The following is a 16419-nucleotide window of genomic DNA, read 5'->3' on the forward strand; positions in this document are numbered from 1 at the left end:
AAGTTCTGCAGGGGTGAGCTACACTCTTTCAAAGCCTCCCCTCTTCCATTTCTGTTCGGGTGGAGAAGTCCCCCCACCCCCACCCCAGCGCGTCTCAGGGGATCCTCCTTTGAAATCTGGATCCTCTTACGTTGCCATGTGGCCCTGGAATGTTGGGGTGCGGTGGGGGTGGGGACGAGGGAGGAGGCGGGAGCGTCCTCTAGATGAGGGTCAGTTTTCCTGAGGAGATGTCTCCGTGTTCTGATGGACTCACAGGCAGCCTGGCCGGGAAGCTGACACTGGGGACGTGTGATCGGAGGGCGCTGGCTGTCACTGCAACAGGATTTTTATTCCAGAGTTGGAAGGAGGGGTCTGCTGGAGGGGGAAGCCAGGGACAGGCCGGAAAATTGAACAGAGGGTTGCCAGACACTCTTGTTACCTAACGAATCTGTGTGGATGAATAAAGGAGGAATCAATGACTTCTGAAGATGACAGTTTATTACATCCCTGGCAGCCTCCCCTCCATCCCCTTGGCCCAATGCCGTTCTGGCCTCTGCCCCAGAGAAGATGGACAGATCCATCCCGGGGCACCTCAGTCTGGTCCCTGAAGTTCACAGATTCTCATTGTGTTTTGTATCCAGTACAGAAAGCTCGAGATTCTGGTATAGACACTTGGAGGTGTACCATCCTTGGTTCCAAAGGAGACAATGCCCTGGGCCACACTGTTACACAGTAAGGGGCCTCCAGAGTCTCCCTGTGGACAGAGAGGGGAAGGAGTGAGCTGGGTCATCTTGTGGTCTGACCCTCCCTGCCGCCCAGGGGGTGGGTGGTCTCTGTTAGGGGGCCGTGGCTGATATGAAGGTTTTGGCTCCTGAGGTTTCAGCCCAGCCTTGTTCATCCCCCGTTCTCCTCCCCTAGGAAGTCTCTGCCCATATGTGTGGGACAATCTCCCATCCCCCAGGGAGACAGGACCAGAGACTGGATAGGAGGAAATGTTGCAGACGTGGAGATACGGCTAGTTCCCACTGCCAGGGATGTGCCCAGGGCTTTGCCTGGATAACGCTGGGGATCTCACCTCAAAACAATTCTCCCTGTTTCTTCGGTTCCCTGCACATATCTGGGTGGTGGCATCGTAATGTTTGTAGTGATGGATGCATTGCTGGTCTGTTTGGACTTCAAGCTCTGCCTCCTGCAGTTTTGCTGCTGCAGGTTTGTTCACGCCAAGAAGCCCCCATCCGGCCACACTGCACACCATCCCTGGCTTCACCGGCTCCTTCCCCTGGGGCAGCCGGATGGGGCTCACAGCGGTGGTCAGGTTGGCCTTCCTCGTCAGCTGAAGGCAGAGGAAAGGCATTCTAACCTACCCATGGCCCACAAAGACTGCAGGGACAGTCGTAGGGTTGCTTTCTTCACAGCTCTGGGATAATTGAAGGGGTCGTACCGGAAGGAGGGACAGGAGTGAGGTGATGGGGGATGCAAAGCCCTGGGGTTAAAGTGTGTGAGAACCGGTGCAGCCGCGCGCCCCGCCTGCAGTAACGTGACGTCGTTGGCCGTGTTTTCATCATCATCATCTGGGTGGGGGATGGCTCTTCTCACCCGGATGACCTGCTGGGTCCCCTCCTGCTCGAGGATGTTGTGGGCCCCCAGGGTGATGCTGATTGAGCTGCACAGAGAGAGAGAGAGAGGGAGGTGGAGTCACAGGCTCGGGACAGGGCAGGACTGGAGCGGAGAGAATTCTAGGCAGTGGGGCCCTGGGGCAGAGCATCTCGGTTCTGTCCGCTTGCGGGCAGCCCGGGCTGGGCGGCAGTTCCTGGAGGGCACTTGGGATGCTGAGTTCTCACAGAGCCCGCCTGCCTGTAAGCCAGTCCGTGCATCTGTCTCACATTTGCACTCTGGGCTCCAGGGCTTAACCTTGGCTTCCTTCCATCCCAGCTTTGGGCAGTTCCTTTCTCCGCAGGCCACTCGCATTGATCTGTCCCTCTCTCCTCAAAGCCTAGCTGTCCTCCGAAGAGCTCGTCTGTGTTACTAGGTGGCCCAGGCCTGCGGCCCCTGAGAAGAGGGCTCCCTGTGAGGCGCTGACAGAGGGGCGGGGGCCCAGGCGCTGCTCCTCACCTGCCCCAGCAGTGAGCTGCTGTCAGCACGAAGTCCTCACGCACCAGAAAACCGCCACAGAGTATAATGTTCCCTGAAGTCTGGATCTGAAGAAATGCCATGTAGGGACGAGAATGCGGCTCGGCCTCATAGCCCCTGATGATTTTCCCTAAAAGAAACATCCCAGCCTGCCTGTGTGCTCGTGGAGCATTCGGCTGGAGCAGGCAGATGGGGTCAGATTTGCTGGTCTCTGAGGGAGTTGGGCACAGTCCAGAAAGCTTCGGCAGGTAGACCATCCAGGATGCGTATGAGCGTAGTGTCTCAGCAGGTGTGTGCCAGTGTGGGATGGGCCTGGGCCTCTGCGGGTGGGGACAGTCACTCACCTGCGTCCCGGTGGCGGACAGAGGATGGGCTGCCAGGAGCAGAAGCAGGAGCAGCTCTCCACAAAGGCTGCCCAGTTCTTCCTTCCAGTGTTTTAATCTTAAGTGTCTCCTCCGATGTTGTGGCCTCCATCCTACAAGGCTTCTCCGAAATCCTCACACTGCTTTTTGATCAAGTCCCTGGGTCTGAGTGGAGTATGAACTTGTCAGAGCACCAGTAGCTCTTGGCTTGGTGCCAGCTGCAGCAGCAGAAAACAGGAAATGAAGCTACAAGTAAAGGGTGGTTGGAGATGTTGTATCCGCCAACAGCTGGTCCCCCACCCTAGCAACCTGGGTCTTATGATAATAGATCAAAGAACGTCGTCATTTCTGTAGTTTACTATAGATCACCAGGGTAATTCTTTATTGAGGCCCCTTTTGTGGGAGACTGTGGGGGACACTGGAGATGAGAATCCTCGCTTCTAGGGGAGGAGACAAAACCATCAGTGATCAGACGAGGGTGGTGAAGGCCACGGTTAGAGGGATGGACAGAATGGTGTGGAGTAATGTTTTAATTACTAAAGAACTGAGTGGTTTGAAAGAACGACATTGCTTTTACCCAGGAGTCTGCATTTTGGTCAGGGTGCAGCGTGGATGTCTCCCCTGTGCTACCCTTGCTGTCAAGGTGGCTTGAAGCCTGGAAGCTGGAACCACCTGAGGGCTCGCTCACACACACCCAGTGTTTGGTGCTGGCTGCTCACTGAGCACGTTGGTTTCTCTCCATGAGGGCCTCTCGAGTAGTCTCAGTTGTTTGGTTCTCTGCCAGCATGGTGGTTGGCTTCCTCAGAGTGAGTATCTCCTACAGAGCAAGCCGGGCAGAAGCTGTGTTGTTTTTATTACCTAGATTTTGAAGTCATATGGCCTCTATTCTACCATATTCCATCTTGGACGATCGAGTGCTCCCACCAGATTAAAAAAGAAGGGCTACAGACCCCACCTCCCAGCGGGAGGAGCGATGCAGTCATGTACGAGGAACCTGTGGGGTGGAGACAGACAGTGGCAGTCCCCGCAGAGCACAGCCTACCTCGGTGCTGCAGGTGCCTGTGGTCAGGGCGCTTGAAACCTCTGCTCTACCTCAGCCTAGTCAGAGCCTTTGACTAGGCTGGGGTCTGCTCTGTCCAATCCACATATACTGAGAGTGGAAGAAGAACGGCTCTCCCGAAAGTTATTCTCTTTGATGAGTTACTGATACCACGTGAAGTGGGAAAGGATGCCAGGGAGCCAAGTAGAATTCCCACACCACTGTGCAGAGAATTGCACTTCTAATATCCCTGTACTATTTGCTAAACAAGTTATCCTGATCATGTCCCCGTAATGGAAAAGGAGGAGAGAGCCATGGAGGTGAAATTATTGTTAGTTCTAAACATCTTGATTGCAAGTCTCTTAAAAAGCAACAAAATTATAGCTAAAGAAAAAGCACATTGTCAGTAGTGATTCAGGCTGGAGAGCCACAGCAAACAAGAGCTCGGATGAGGACAGGAAGGACATTCTGCCCAGCTGAGAAGGAGGAACTTCTCAGGAGATCCACCCCTGCCCTGGGCCTGCTTCCCGGGCTGTGGGAGAGAAATGTCTGCTCAGGAAGGCCCCTCCCTCCCCGGTGGGGGCTCCGTCCTTGAGTGGCAGCCCCAGACTGTGCCTGCCTGGTGTCCGGGACCCGTGGTGTCATCCCCTCCTCTCTGCCATAGGACACAGGGCAAGGAGGTAAGGCACTCTGGCCCCAGGACCAGAGAGGTTCCTGTCTTCTCCTGATGGTACTCAGCTTCAGCCCTGGCAGAAGGGCAGGCCCTGGAAAGCCAGGTGTGGGGGACCTGGGTATAGCTTTGCACGGGGTTTAGGGGAAGTGATGGTGGGAGGGGGAAGAGGAGGAAGCAGAAACCAGCAGAACAGTGTCATTGGCTTTCGAAGCACAGAGCTGGTGCCTGTGAATGGGGGTCAACAAATAAACAAGAAACCAACTCTTCCTGCTCAGCTAAGAGGCTTTATTCCGTTGCTGGCCCCCCAACCCAGTGTGATTCTAGATCAGCTCCAGGGAAGATGGCCCGGTTCTTGCAGTTGGAGACTTTTCATGGTTTTCTTTATCCAGGGCAGGAAACTTGAGACTTTGGTGCAGGCCCGTGGAGTGGACCCATCTTTTTGTCCATAGGAGACAATGCCCTGGGCCACATTGTCACACACGAGAGGGCCCCCGGAGTCCCCCTGAGGGCAGAGGGAGGGAAAGGACTGAGCCCGCTCTCCTCCTGGTCCCACCTTCCCTGCCCTCCCAGGCCCCCTGTCGGGGGAGGCCCCACCTTGCATAGCCTCTACGTAGGAGGTCAGAGGGCAGGGCTGGCTCCCATGGACCCCTTGGCTGCCAAGCCCTGACCCTGGACATTGTCACTGCTTCACTTCACCCCGGGTGGCAGCTCCTTCTCCTCCCCCAGGTCCCTGATCCTCTCCCTATGGAGGTGCTGTGGGATGGTGGCTCCAGGCTGCTGTTTAAGGACAGGGAAGCAGGTGGGTGGGGCTGACAGCGCGGAGGACGAGCCCTTAATCGAGGCGTGTTCCAGCTCTAAGAGGCACCTGGTTTTAACTACCACACACTCAGGTAGCACAGTTTTTTAACACCTGTGCCTCAGTGTGTTGCAAATTCCTCCTTCTGGAGGGGAACCGTTTTGGATTCACTCTAGGTCCTTTGTAGCCTTGCAGAGGCCCTAGACACTTCCAGCTCTGGCTATTCCCCTCTTGTCTTCCTGGACAGAAAGATCCCAGCCTAGAGGGTGAGGCAGTCCGCACGACTTGGGTCCTCAGGTCCCAGATCTCCCAGAGCCAAGCAAGGCATTCTGTCATTCTCACCTTAAAGGAAGCTTTCTTTTTCTTTGGGTCCCCCACACACAGCTGGATGATATTGTTGTAATAATTGCGTAGGTGGGATTCACACTTTTGATCCTCTTGCACGATCAGCTTTACCTCCTGCAGTGTGTCTGGGTAATTGTTCATCGCCACCGCCACCCGCCCCCAGCCAGCCACATCGCACGCCTGTCCTGGCTTCACCCGGGCCCGGCCCCCGGGCAGCCTGAGGGGCCTCACAGCTGCCGTCTGCTTGGCCTTTCTCTGCAGCTGATGGGGAGAGACAGGGTCCAGCTCAGCCAGTGGCCTCCGGGCCGGGACACTGCAGTGAGACCGCAGAGCCCTCGCTCTCACCTGAGCCCCGGGGACAGGTCGGGCGGCCAGGACGGGAGGGAGGAAAGGGACTGGTTGCAGTCGGAGGGGAGACAATGTGTCTCCACGAGGGCGAGAGAATCGCGGAGGTTTCCTTACCTGCAGTAACATGATGTCATTGGCATAGTTCCTCTTATTATAGTCTGGGTGGCGGATGGCTTTTCTCACTGGAATCACCTGCTGGGTCCTCTCTTGCTTCTTGATGTTGTGGGCCCCCAGGGTGACATTGATTGAGCTGCACAGAGAGCAGAGAGCATGTGGGGAGTGTGGTGTCACAGGAGGGCCAGCCCCAGAGCCATGTGGGGTTGGTGACATGGGGGTAGAGCAGGGCTGCAGCTGAGGGGAAATCAAGGTGACAAAATGGCCTGGAGGCCGAGCTCTCCATACCCTGTTTCTTGGTAGCCGATGTGTGATTCTGGAGCCATTGTTAAAGGCACGGGAGTTCTCGAGGGTCAGTACCCCCCGCAGGAAAACAGCTGGAATTGCACTAGTTTGCATTCTGATACCCAGGCATGCCCTACCTTTAGTCTTTTTTGCCTCAGCAATGCCGCTGGCACTGACCTGCCCCTCTCCCCACTGCCCACTTTCTCACCCTCTCAGGAGCCCTCCCAGCTCATGTGTTCCTAGGAGCCTGGTTGTTCCTGGAGAAAAAGGTAGGACTCCCTGCCAGGGGCTTTCAGGAGGGTGGGGGCTGCTGGCTGCTTCTCACCTTCCCCAACAGTGAGCGGCGGTCAGCACGAAGTCCTCTCGTATCAGGAACCCGCCACACCTGCTCCGGTCATCCTGATTCCAGATCTGAAGATACGCCATGTAGGGGCGGGAGTGGGGCTTGGCCTCATGGCCCCCGATGATCTCCCCTGAAGGAAAAGTTTGTCTTGCTTGTTTGCACCCACTGAGTACACCCGGCAGGCTTCTGCCCCATGCTCAGAACTGCTGGGCATGGTGGGGGCCCAGCCTGGCCTGGATTTCAGAGGACTGGGGAGGGTCTTCAACTTCCTCCTCTTGGTCTGCGAATCTGTTTTCCACACACAACTGAAAGTGAGCATCTTAGGGACAGCAAAGTCCCAGAGGCTTCCGGAAACTCCAATCCTGACTGTGCTTTGTGTCAGGTGAGTTTCCGGGGGCAATGTTATCCTGTGATGTCTAGGACAGCCCTGCTTTCCAGTGCTGGGGACTTTAGTGTAGGGATCTAGAAGCTGTCATAGCCTATTTCCCAGGACCTGACATGTAGTCAGTGGCCAGTAGGTGCTGGCTGCATGAAGGAAGGATCCAGTGGGCCTCAGGATGAGGGTGGTTGGTAGGGCCGGTGCTGGTGGGAGTCTGGAAAGCAGAGGTCAGGTCTGCCAAACAGTGGCTTCATCCTTGAAAGAGAGGAGCCTCTAATGGCCTCGGAAGGAAAACTGAGCTGGAGATAGGGACTGAGGGGCCTTGGGACTGAGCAAAGGCAACAGCACCAGCTCCTGGGTCTGCTGAGTTCTGGGCCTCTCTCCTAAGTAGGTGCTGAGGGGAGCACCTATTTTATCCTCGTGGCAGAAGTCAGGCCCGCTCTGCCCTCTGCAGGGGGAATTTAGTATTTTCTCTTTTCCAGTTTCCAACCCTCTGCCATCATCTAGAAAAGTTCTGCTTTCCAGATGGCAGAAGTAGGGCCTGAGGAGGGGATAGTACCCACTGGCTCCTCTTGAGAACAGCATTCTTCTCTGCCATTCCTGCCAGTGGCATCTCCAGCATCATACTTGGGGGTATGAGATGGGAAAGGAGCTGGTGTTCAAAACGTTCCTGGTGGATAGATGGGTCAGGGATATGCAGAGAGGGAAGGAGATCTGTGCCAAATGGGGGATGTAGTTGGGCCTCTGAGAGTGGGGATGGTCACTCACCTGCATTTGTCCCAGGGGGCAGTAAAAAGGCCAGTGGGAGCAGGAGCAGGAGCAGGAGCGGCTGCATCTTCCCAGGAAGGCTGCCCAGGTTGGAGCTGCTGGTGCTTCCTTGTTGCTCTCTTTTAGCCCCCAGGAGAGGAAGGAGGTACGAGTGGGCTCGGTGACCTGGTGTTCCCCTCTGGTTTTGTGGTGCTTCATCCGAGAAGGCTTTCTATGAAAGCTGCCCCGCCCCCACTCCGTCTACCTGATGATGTTCTCTGGGTGATTGTGTGAGAAACGTGCAGTGACCACGTCAGTACCCACAGGTGATGACTCAGAGCAGACCACTTGTTCCAGCTCAGAGCAGGAACCCCAGAGTACACGGTGGGGACTGTAGGATGTGGTATCGACCAGCAGAGGTACTGGACCCCAGAAACCTGAGTCCTCAATGGTAGAACCACCAATGTCTCATTTCCATGCTGCTAAGTTCATCAGGATGATTTCTTTAGCAGATGTGTGCTTAGGCTCTTCTCTATGCTATGACCAAACATACTGGAGATGTGTCTCCTCTCATTAGAGAGCTGACTGTCTGGTGGAGGAGAAATATCAGAGTGCAGCATGGGGAGGGCTGTGGTGGAGGGAGGCACAAGACGTAACAGAGCATGGCCACCATCTGCTAAATCCATAGAATCACCCATTCATCATGTTAGCTTCATTTCTAGCAGATTTTTCACATCTTTTAAGTTATAAATGATAGAGTCCATCTCTTTTGTCAATGTTTTTAACAAAAGTCCTGCCCTTGACATTTATTGGCCCTAAGTAATGAATCACTCTGACCCTAAAAATTCAATCTACTGATTGACTTGAGCCTAGATCATTCCTACTTTGGATAGGCTAGGGTCAGTCCCACCCAAACCACATGAGTTAAGATGGGGAAAGGGCTGGTTCACCAAAGGAAGTTCAGATTGAAAAATTGCCTGTACCATGTGAAGTGGGAAAGCATGCTGTGTGACCAAGGACCAATAATTATTCTTTTGATATTCTCTGTCCTCTGTCCAGAGAGCCAGACTTCTGCCCGGCCCGTTATGGGCTCACATACACTAAACAAATTCTCCTGATGATCTTGCTGTAATGGAAGTGAAGGACCAGTGTTTATAAACAGCCCAAGCCCACTTCTATTCAAGAACAATAAAGAACCTCTCAGGGGTTAGAGTCTGGTGATTTAAAGTTTCTGTCTTTACATTGTCTGTACTTTCACTTTTTCTATGAGGAATATTATGTATCAAAAGGCATAATTCCAGGGTCAGTATCCTCCTTAGCAAACCAAATGCATCTACCAAACCTCTACTTTTTTGAACTTAGCTTGCCCAGTGGTAGAAATTTTAAAAATAAAGTTAGCTTTGTGATTTTAGTGGTAATATATGTGCATTTAGAAAATTTGGAAAGTAGAAAGGAAAAATATCACTCCTGTGTCCCATAGACAGACTGTCACCATAAACAGTACATTTTAAATACTTGGGATCATGTTATATATACAATGACATTTTCTTTTATCCTCATGTAACCCTGCAATTTAAGCATTTTCTCCTTGCTTTTAAGTATCTATTAGTCAACATCACCATAGCTCTCTTCCCTAGTTATTAAAATTTTTAACATGTACTTAATTTCCAAAAATGTTGGAAATTTAAAAAAAAATTTAGGCAGAGACAATAATTAAAATTACCTAATTTTCTATCACTCATTGATAATAATCTTTAATGTCATGAAGTAACATCTAACATATTTTTTCTCATGTATATGTGCATTTTTTAAAGTTACAAGGGGATTTTGCTAAATATAAGGCTGTGAGTCTTTATTAAAAACTGAGGAGAAATTCATACAACATACAATTAACTACTTTAAAGTTAGTGGCATTTAGTGCATCAAAATTTTGTGTAACTACCACCTGTCTCTAGTTTCAAAACTTTTTTAAAACCCCAGAAGAACATCCCATACATGTGGGCTGACTATATGGTTGTGGTGTGTAATCCTTTTTTTGTGCTGTTGAATTCAATTTGATAACATCTTATTGAGGATCTATTTTCATAAGGGATATTTGTCTCTAATTTTCTTTTCTTTTGGTATCTTTGTCTGGTTATGGTATCTGGGTAAAGCTGGCCTTATAGAATGTGTTAGGAAGTGTTTCCGCTCTTCAATTTTTTGGAACAAGTCTGGGTAAGATTAATGTTAATTATTCTTTAAATGTTTTGCAGACTTCACCAGTGTAGCCATCTGGTCCCGGGATTTTCTTTGTTAGGAGATTTTTGATTATTGATTCAATCTCTTTACTTGTTATAAGACTGGTTAGATTTCATATTTCTTCTTGAGTCAATTTTGGTAATTTCTGTTTCTAGGAATGTGTCCATTTCATCTTGATGATCTAATTTGTTGGTGTACAAATGTTGATAGTATTCACTAATAATGCTTTTATTTTTTCTGAGTTTGGTAATAATGCCTCCTCTTTCATTTCTGATTTTTAGTAATATGTTTTCTTGCTTACTTGCTTGCTTTGTTGTTGTTGTTGCTCTAGCTAAAAGTTTGTCGATTTTGCTGATCCTTTCAATGAACCAACTTTCGGTTTTTTTGATTCTTTCTATTTTGATTGTTTTGCTCTAATCTTTACTATTTCCTTCCTTTTGCTGGCTTGGGTTGTTTGATCTATTTTTAGTGTCATTAGACTAAAGTTATGCTGTTGATTAGAAATCTTTTTTCTTCTTTAATATAATCATTTATAGCTATGTATTTTTCTCTGAGCGTTGCTTTTACTGCATCTTATAAATTTTAGTACTTTGTGTTTTCATTTTCGCTTGTCTCAAAGTACTTTCTAATTTCTCCTGTAATTTCTTCTTAGACTCACCTGTTAACTTAAGAGTGTGTTGTTTCCGAGGGGAGGGTATAGCTTAGTGGTTAGAGCCCATGCTTAGCATACAGGAGGTCCTGGGTTCAATCCTAGTATCTCCATTAAAATAACTAATTAAGTAAATAAACCTAATTACCCCCCCCCCCCCAAAAAAAGAGTGTGCTGTTTCCATGTGTTTCCATGTTTGTGATTTTTCCAGTTTTCCTTCCGTTATTGTTATTCTAGCTTCATTCCATTGTGGTTGAAGAATATAATTTGTATTATTTCAGTCTTTTACAATGTAGTGATAGATGTTTTATGGCCTAACCTATGGTCTATTCTAGAGAATCCTTCATGTGCACTTGAGAAGAATATGTACCACACTGCTGTCAGTGTTTTGTGTATGTCTATTTGGTCTAACTGACTTATAGTGTTGTTTAAGTTCTCTATTTTCTTATTAATCTTCTGTCCATATGTTCTACTCACTATTGAAAGTGAGGTATTGAAGTCTCCAACTATTTTTATAAAATTGTCTATTTCTCTCCTCAATTTTCTCCATGTTTGCTTCATATATTTTGGAGCTCTGATATTTGGTGTGTTTTATCTTCTTAATGAATTAACCTTTTATCAATATATAATATCCTCTGCCTCTTTTAACAATTTTTCACTTAAATTTTGTTGTATTTGGTATTAGTATAACTACTATAATTTCCTCTTGGTAACTATTTGCTTAGAATAACTTTTTTCATTGTTTCATTTTCAACCCTTTTTGTCTTTGGATCTAAAGGGAGTCTCTTGCAAGCTACAAGTTGGATCATATTTTTAAATTCATTCTTCCAATCTCTGTCTTTTAATTGGTTAGTTTAATCCACTTACAATTAAAGTGATTACTGGTAAAGAATGACTTACTTCTGCCATTTTACTATTTTTTAATACGTTTAAAATTTTTTTTTGTTTCTCAGTTTCTCCAGTTTTGCCTTCTTTTGTGTTTGATCACTTCCTTTTCTAGTGTGCTATTTTGAATCTCTCTATTTTCTTTTCTGTACATTTTAAAGTTACTTCCTTAATGGATACCATGGGGATTACAGTTAACACCCTAACTTTATACCAATCTCGTTTGAATAGATACTAATTTAGCTCAGTAACATATATTAACTTGGCTCCTATTCAGCTCCACCCCCATGTTGTTATTATCACAAATTACATCTTTATATATGTATGCCAATTAACATAGCTTATAATTATAGTTTTATACATTTTCTTTTAAATCATACAAGAAAAAAAGTAAGTTGCAAGCTCCAAATACAATACTACTAGCTTTTATATTTATCTATGTAGTTATTTTTACCAGAGATCTTTTTTCCTTCATTTGGCTTCAAGTTGCCATCTTGGTGTCCTTACATTTCAGACTAAAGGACTCCTTGTATTATTTCTGGTAGGGCAAGTCTCCTAATGATGATTTCCCTTAGTTTTTATTTAGATGGGAATATCTTTATTTTTCCATTTTTGAAGGGAAGTTTTGCCATATATAGAATTCTTGGTTGACATTTTTTTTTTTCTTCCAGCACTTGAAATATACCATCCCATTGCCTTGGGCCTCTATGGTTTCTGATGAGAAACTGACCATTAATCTTATTGAAAATCATTTGTCCATGGTGAGTCACTTCTCTCTTGCTGCTTTCTAGTTTTTTCTCTGTCTTTCATTAGTTTGATTGTAGTATGTCTCAGTGTGAATATCTTTGAGAGTGTCCTGCTTAGAGTTTGTTGAGCTCCTTCAATATGTGTATCTCTGTGTTTCATCATATTTGAGATATTTTTGGCCATTATTTCTTCAAGTATTTTTTCTGATCCTTCTTTCTTCTCCTTCTGGGATTCCCATAATGCGTATGTTGGTACTTTTGTTAGTGTCTCATAGGTCCCTTAGCTTCTGTTCATTTTTCTTCATTCTTTTTCCCTTTCTGTTCCTCAGAATGGGTTATTTTATTTTCCCTGCAAGTTCACTGATTCTTTCTTCTGCCTGGTTATATCTACTGTTGAAATTCTCTATTGAATTTTTCTTTTCAGTTATTGTTCTTTTCAGTTCCAGAATTATAATTTCTATCTCTTTATGGACATTCTCTACATTTTCATACATTGTTCCTGATTTTCTTTAGTTCCTTTCATGGTTTTCTTTAGCTGTTTGAGTATTTTTAAGATAAGACGATTTAAAATCCTTGTCTAATTTAAACAATGTCCAGGTTTCCTCAAAAAATTTTCTGTCTAGTTCTGTTTTCCTCTGTGAATGGACCCTACTATCTTGTTTCTTTGTATTTGAGTATTTTTGTTGAAAACTGGATATTTTGAATATAATATTGTTCTCTTGGAATTACACTGTCCCCATCCCACAGGGATTGCTTGTATTGTTTGTTGAGTGGTCCAGTCACCTATTTGTCTAGTGACTTTTCCAGAGTATTTTTGCAAGGACTGTACTTCTTGTTTGTGTGGTCACTGAAGTCTCTGTTACCTTTTCTCTGTCTAGTTGTGGCTGGGAAGTCTGGCTCAATCTCTGTAAGTACAGAAACCAGAGAAATAGTTCAGAATATTGTTCATGGCTTTAGGTGCTATCTGAAGTCAGTCCCTTGACAAGATGAGGAATGACAGAATCAGTAGAGCATAGCTCTCTGGAGCCTTTATTTGCTCTATGTCTCAGGTGTGTGTGTATGTCATTCTGCTGTCTTGATGCTAGAGAATTTCAGGGTTTTGTATCCATCCCTGCCCAGGCTGACATCCCTCTGGACTGCCAGAGGTCCCTCAATTTCACTAACTAAACCCTTGCTTTAGTGTCTTTGGAAAGCGCCAGCTCCTCGTACAGGAAGGAGATGTAAGAGGAGGCCATGAACCCTTAGGATCTCAGGTTCTGCCCTTTCCTACCACCCTCCTTTCTGTCCCCCTCCCTATTTGGATTGGTTATTCAAGAGTTGGGCTGAGGTCCAGAACATAGCCATGCTGACATGATATGCTGGTAAGGCTGGAGAGGGAGGGGATGGGAAGCTCAGGGAGATTTTTCTTTCAACTTCAATGGCTAGTCAAAGGTCAAGGCCATGTAGCAAAGCCCTCCCAAATCCAGAGGTAGTAATACAAATTTAAGGCAGAGGAGAGCTTCCTGAGTGGAAAAGAGCATGATACAGGAATCTTCCTAAGAAAGAATCCTCACCTGGAAAAAGCCTCAGTAGAGACACTAAGTTTCTTCCTAGATGTGACCAAAGGGAGCCAACTTGAAAGGCAGTGAAAACAAGCTGTGATTTGTAATTTTAAGAATCTGTGTCTAAGTAAAAATGAGTAATAATAAAAATATATCTGGAAAAGGAGATATGATTAATCAGTTCACTGAACCAATGAAAAAATAATATCCAACATCACAGTGCTGGTTAATATTTGTTGATAACTGACCATAAATCCTCACTCTACCCTCTGAGCTAGCTACTGATACTTCTTCCATTTCACACATGAGAAAGCTAAGACACTGAGAAGGAAAAGAATTTGTCCCACCTCATTCAGCTTTAAGAGTGGAGGGATCTCATTTCAGAGTCTGTGATCTTATCTGCGATTCTACAAATTTGACCATTTCCTGTACTGTTTTTTCCTATATTGTTCCGCCTCTATTCTGGGGGAAAAATTAAGGAGGTTCTGAATAATTAAAATTTCTGTCTGTATCTGTAACGTGTGACTCTGGTTCTCTTAGAAATGAAAGGTACCTCATGGCTACCATATTGTGATGGAAAAGGTCATTTGGATTACACATTCTCTTTGATTTTATCCTTTATAACCTGATGTTGTTCCCCAACATGCAAGATAGTGTCATGCCTGGCTTACAACAGGTAATTCCCTTGGGTCTTAACCTCGAATATCTAGTAACTATTGGAAGTGGGCACAGCTATTTCTTGTAGGCAAGGACAATGGCACAATGATGTGACATTGCCACACTCCCACCTTCTCACACTCGTGAATGGCATTTGAGTCTGTTGCTATAAACTAATTTCCCTGAGCCTGATCATTCTCTTGTTATGCCTATAATCAGAACCCACAGACATTAAGGGGTCAGAACCCGGCCCCAGCTGATTGACTGTGAGACTTAGCCGTGTTGTTGAGAAGAGATTCCTGCCTCCATTAGGAGTTATCTCTGCATTCTTTTTAGGAGGCTGGGATGATAGTCAGAACTTTTGGGGTGCTTTCGTGACATCAAAAACAGTTTTGAGGGAGAGACTTGTCAGTGAAGGAGAACTTAGGTCATGGGATGGAGTGGGGAAGAGGCTGCTTCCATCATGTCTCTGTAGTAGTAATGCTGGAATGATAGGGCAGGGACATGGAGAGAATTTGTCTGTAGGACATATATACACCTATGAGTTTTCCAGAGTTTTGGTAAACATAGAACACCCTTTAGTTTTCCCATGTTGCCTACTCTAATCATTGCTCAGCCAAAGAAGAGGAAGTTCTGGATGTTGGATTGGGGATAATTCAGTAAAACTCTCAAGTGGGTAGATATCTGGGGCGAAGAGTAGAGAGAAGAATACAGAGGAAGGGGGAGGAGAAGTGCGCTTGAGTAAGAACAGTGTGCGTGCCTACCCCCAGTAAACTGAGGGCAAGTATGAAACTACAGAACCTGAAAAATCAGTTGGTGTTGACTGCACTTCTGGGTGGGAGTTGGTTAGAAGGGAGTGATATTCTGGGTTGTGATGTTGCCTTTGATGTGACCTTGGATCACTTAAGACCCCCTACTAACCACCGTAGAATCTTTATCTCCCTAAGATCTTTGCCCACTAAGGCCATTTCCTTTCCCCAAAGCATTTAGTTCCCACAAGGCCTAAAGTTCTCACCCTAACCTTCTGGAGTGGATGGGTTCTTTCTTTTCCCATCCCGCTCAGGGTCTAGTGCTGTGTGCTTTCTTAGCATGTCTGTACGGTGTACGGGATGTGGCAAATGGTTTGGTTTGGGGTAGGTAAGAGGGAGGCTGCTGAGTCATTTACAAGAATCTCCAGCATATGACTGCAAAACTGTTTGGTCTTTCTCTCTATCTCACAGTACAGGGCAGATATAACAAAGCGTTACGTTTGGAAAATGTAATTCATACCTAAGAATTTTTGTGTCACTTCTTCTATCTGCCTTTCAGTCTTGGTATGCCACCTCCTAGTTGTAGACATGCCCCGCTATTATGGTCCTCTGTTTCTGACCAAGTACTGGGAAGCAACACTCGAAACATATATGTGAACAAAGCAGAAGATCTGGGCCACTGCAGCCAGCCCTTCAAAGTCTTCCCATGAGAAATCAGGTATTGCAGAAACCTATAGGGCTACTGAAAGCACTTTTACCAACGGAACAGGGCAGGATGATTTACTGTGATCCCAATGACCGTGTTAGTCTGTGTTCTCTATAAGCATTCATTTGCCAGAACCTCCAGTATATTACCACAAAACTCTAAACATTTTTTACGATCTCTTGTCTTGGGTTTCCAAACCTGGAAGACTGAGGATTGGTCTGTTGCTGGACCATGCTTGACTCACCAAGGCATCGAACTCCACCTTTGAGACTTTCCAGCCCCTTGGGCATCATATACTAAGACTTTGGCTGTGCAGCTATGAGCATCTTAAATATCTACACAAAAATACTCACAACTTGGTAACTTCTGAGGAGATAATGTGGAACAGAATCAGTGGGATTAGCATTGGCCTATGTCCTGTGGTTTGACCCCTTTCTCTCAGAAATCTCGTCTCTTTGACAGACTTTCAGGGGCAGGCAGGTAAGGCTTTTTTTCTTGATCCCATAGAGGATATAACAGTTAAGAGGAAGAAAGCCTTGTCCTGAAAGGGTGTCCACCCTGGGCTCTGATGAGTGTCCAGAGGAGAGGGTTCTTCACTGATAAATTAACTCCCAGCTGATTCACGTAGGGGAAAATGGACTCAGCGAGGGGCACACATTGTAGCTATCTTCAAACATTTTGAGGCTGTCATTTTAATTTTAATTTTAT

The 16419-nt window shown here is 46.6% G+C and overlaps 2 protein-coding genes across 2 annotated transcripts; both read right to left on the reverse strand.

Annotated features, from left to right (window-relative positions):
* Nucleotides 1-27: 27 nt before the first annotated feature.
* On the reverse strand, nt 28-2456 carry LOC116664198 (mast cell protease 1A-like). The gene is made up of 4 exons (XM_032481799.1): nt 2092-2456; nt 1507-1642; nt 1055-1312; nt 28-733 (listed from the first exon to the last, which is right to left on the reverse strand). Exons 1-4 carry the CDS (start codon nt 2364-2366, stop codon nt 572-574), a joined length of 831 nt encoding a protein of 276 aa, XP_032337690.1. The 5' UTR covers nt 2367-2456; the 3' UTR covers nt 28-571.
* Nucleotides 2457-4429: 1973 nt separating this feature from the next.
* Nucleotides 4430-7761, reverse strand: LOC102518273 (granzyme B). The gene is made up of 5 exons (XM_006182831.3): nt 7562-7761; nt 6397-6544; nt 5787-5922; nt 5322-5585; nt 4430-4685 (listed from the first exon to the last, which is right to left on the reverse strand). Exons 1-5 carry the CDS (start codon nt 7626-7628, stop codon nt 4509-4511), a joined length of 792 nt encoding a protein of 263 aa, XP_006182893.2. The 5' UTR covers nt 7629-7761; the 3' UTR covers nt 4430-4508.
* Between the last annotated feature and the right edge of the window lie 8658 nt (nt 7762-16419).

This window comes from Camelus ferus, chromosome 6 (assembly GCF_009834535.1).
Source record: "Camelus ferus isolate YT-003-E chromosome 6, BCGSAC_Cfer_1.0, whole genome shotgun sequence".
Lineage (NCBI taxonomy): Eukaryota > Metazoa > Chordata > Mammalia > Artiodactyla > Camelidae > Camelus > Camelus ferus.

Coding starts and splice junctions, on each gene's coding strand:
- LOC102518273 (XM_006182831.3), bottom strand. CDS start 7,628: ATGCAGCCGCTCCTGCTCCTGCTCCTGCTCCCACTGGCCTTTTTACTG. Junction 6,545..7,561: donor GCCCCCTGGGACAAATGCAG/GTGAGTGACCAT, acceptor CTTTTCCTTCAG/GGGAGATCATCGGGGGCCAT. Junction 4,686..5,321: donor AAAAGAAAGCTTCCTTTAAG/GTGAGAATGACA, acceptor CTCTGCCCTCAG/GGGGACTCCGGGGGCCCTCT.
- LOC116664198 (XM_032481799.1), bottom strand. CDS start 2,366: ATGGTCTACCTGCCGAAGCTTTCTGGACTGTGCCCAACTCCCTCAGAG. Junction 1,643..2,091: donor GCAGCTCACTGCTGGGGCAG/GTGAGGAGCAGC, acceptor CTCTCTGTGCAG/CTCAATCAGCATCACCCTGG. Junction 734..1,054: donor ACAGGGAGAATTGTTTTGAG/GTGAGATCCCCA, acceptor CTCTGTCCACAG/GGAGACTCTGGAGGCCCCTT.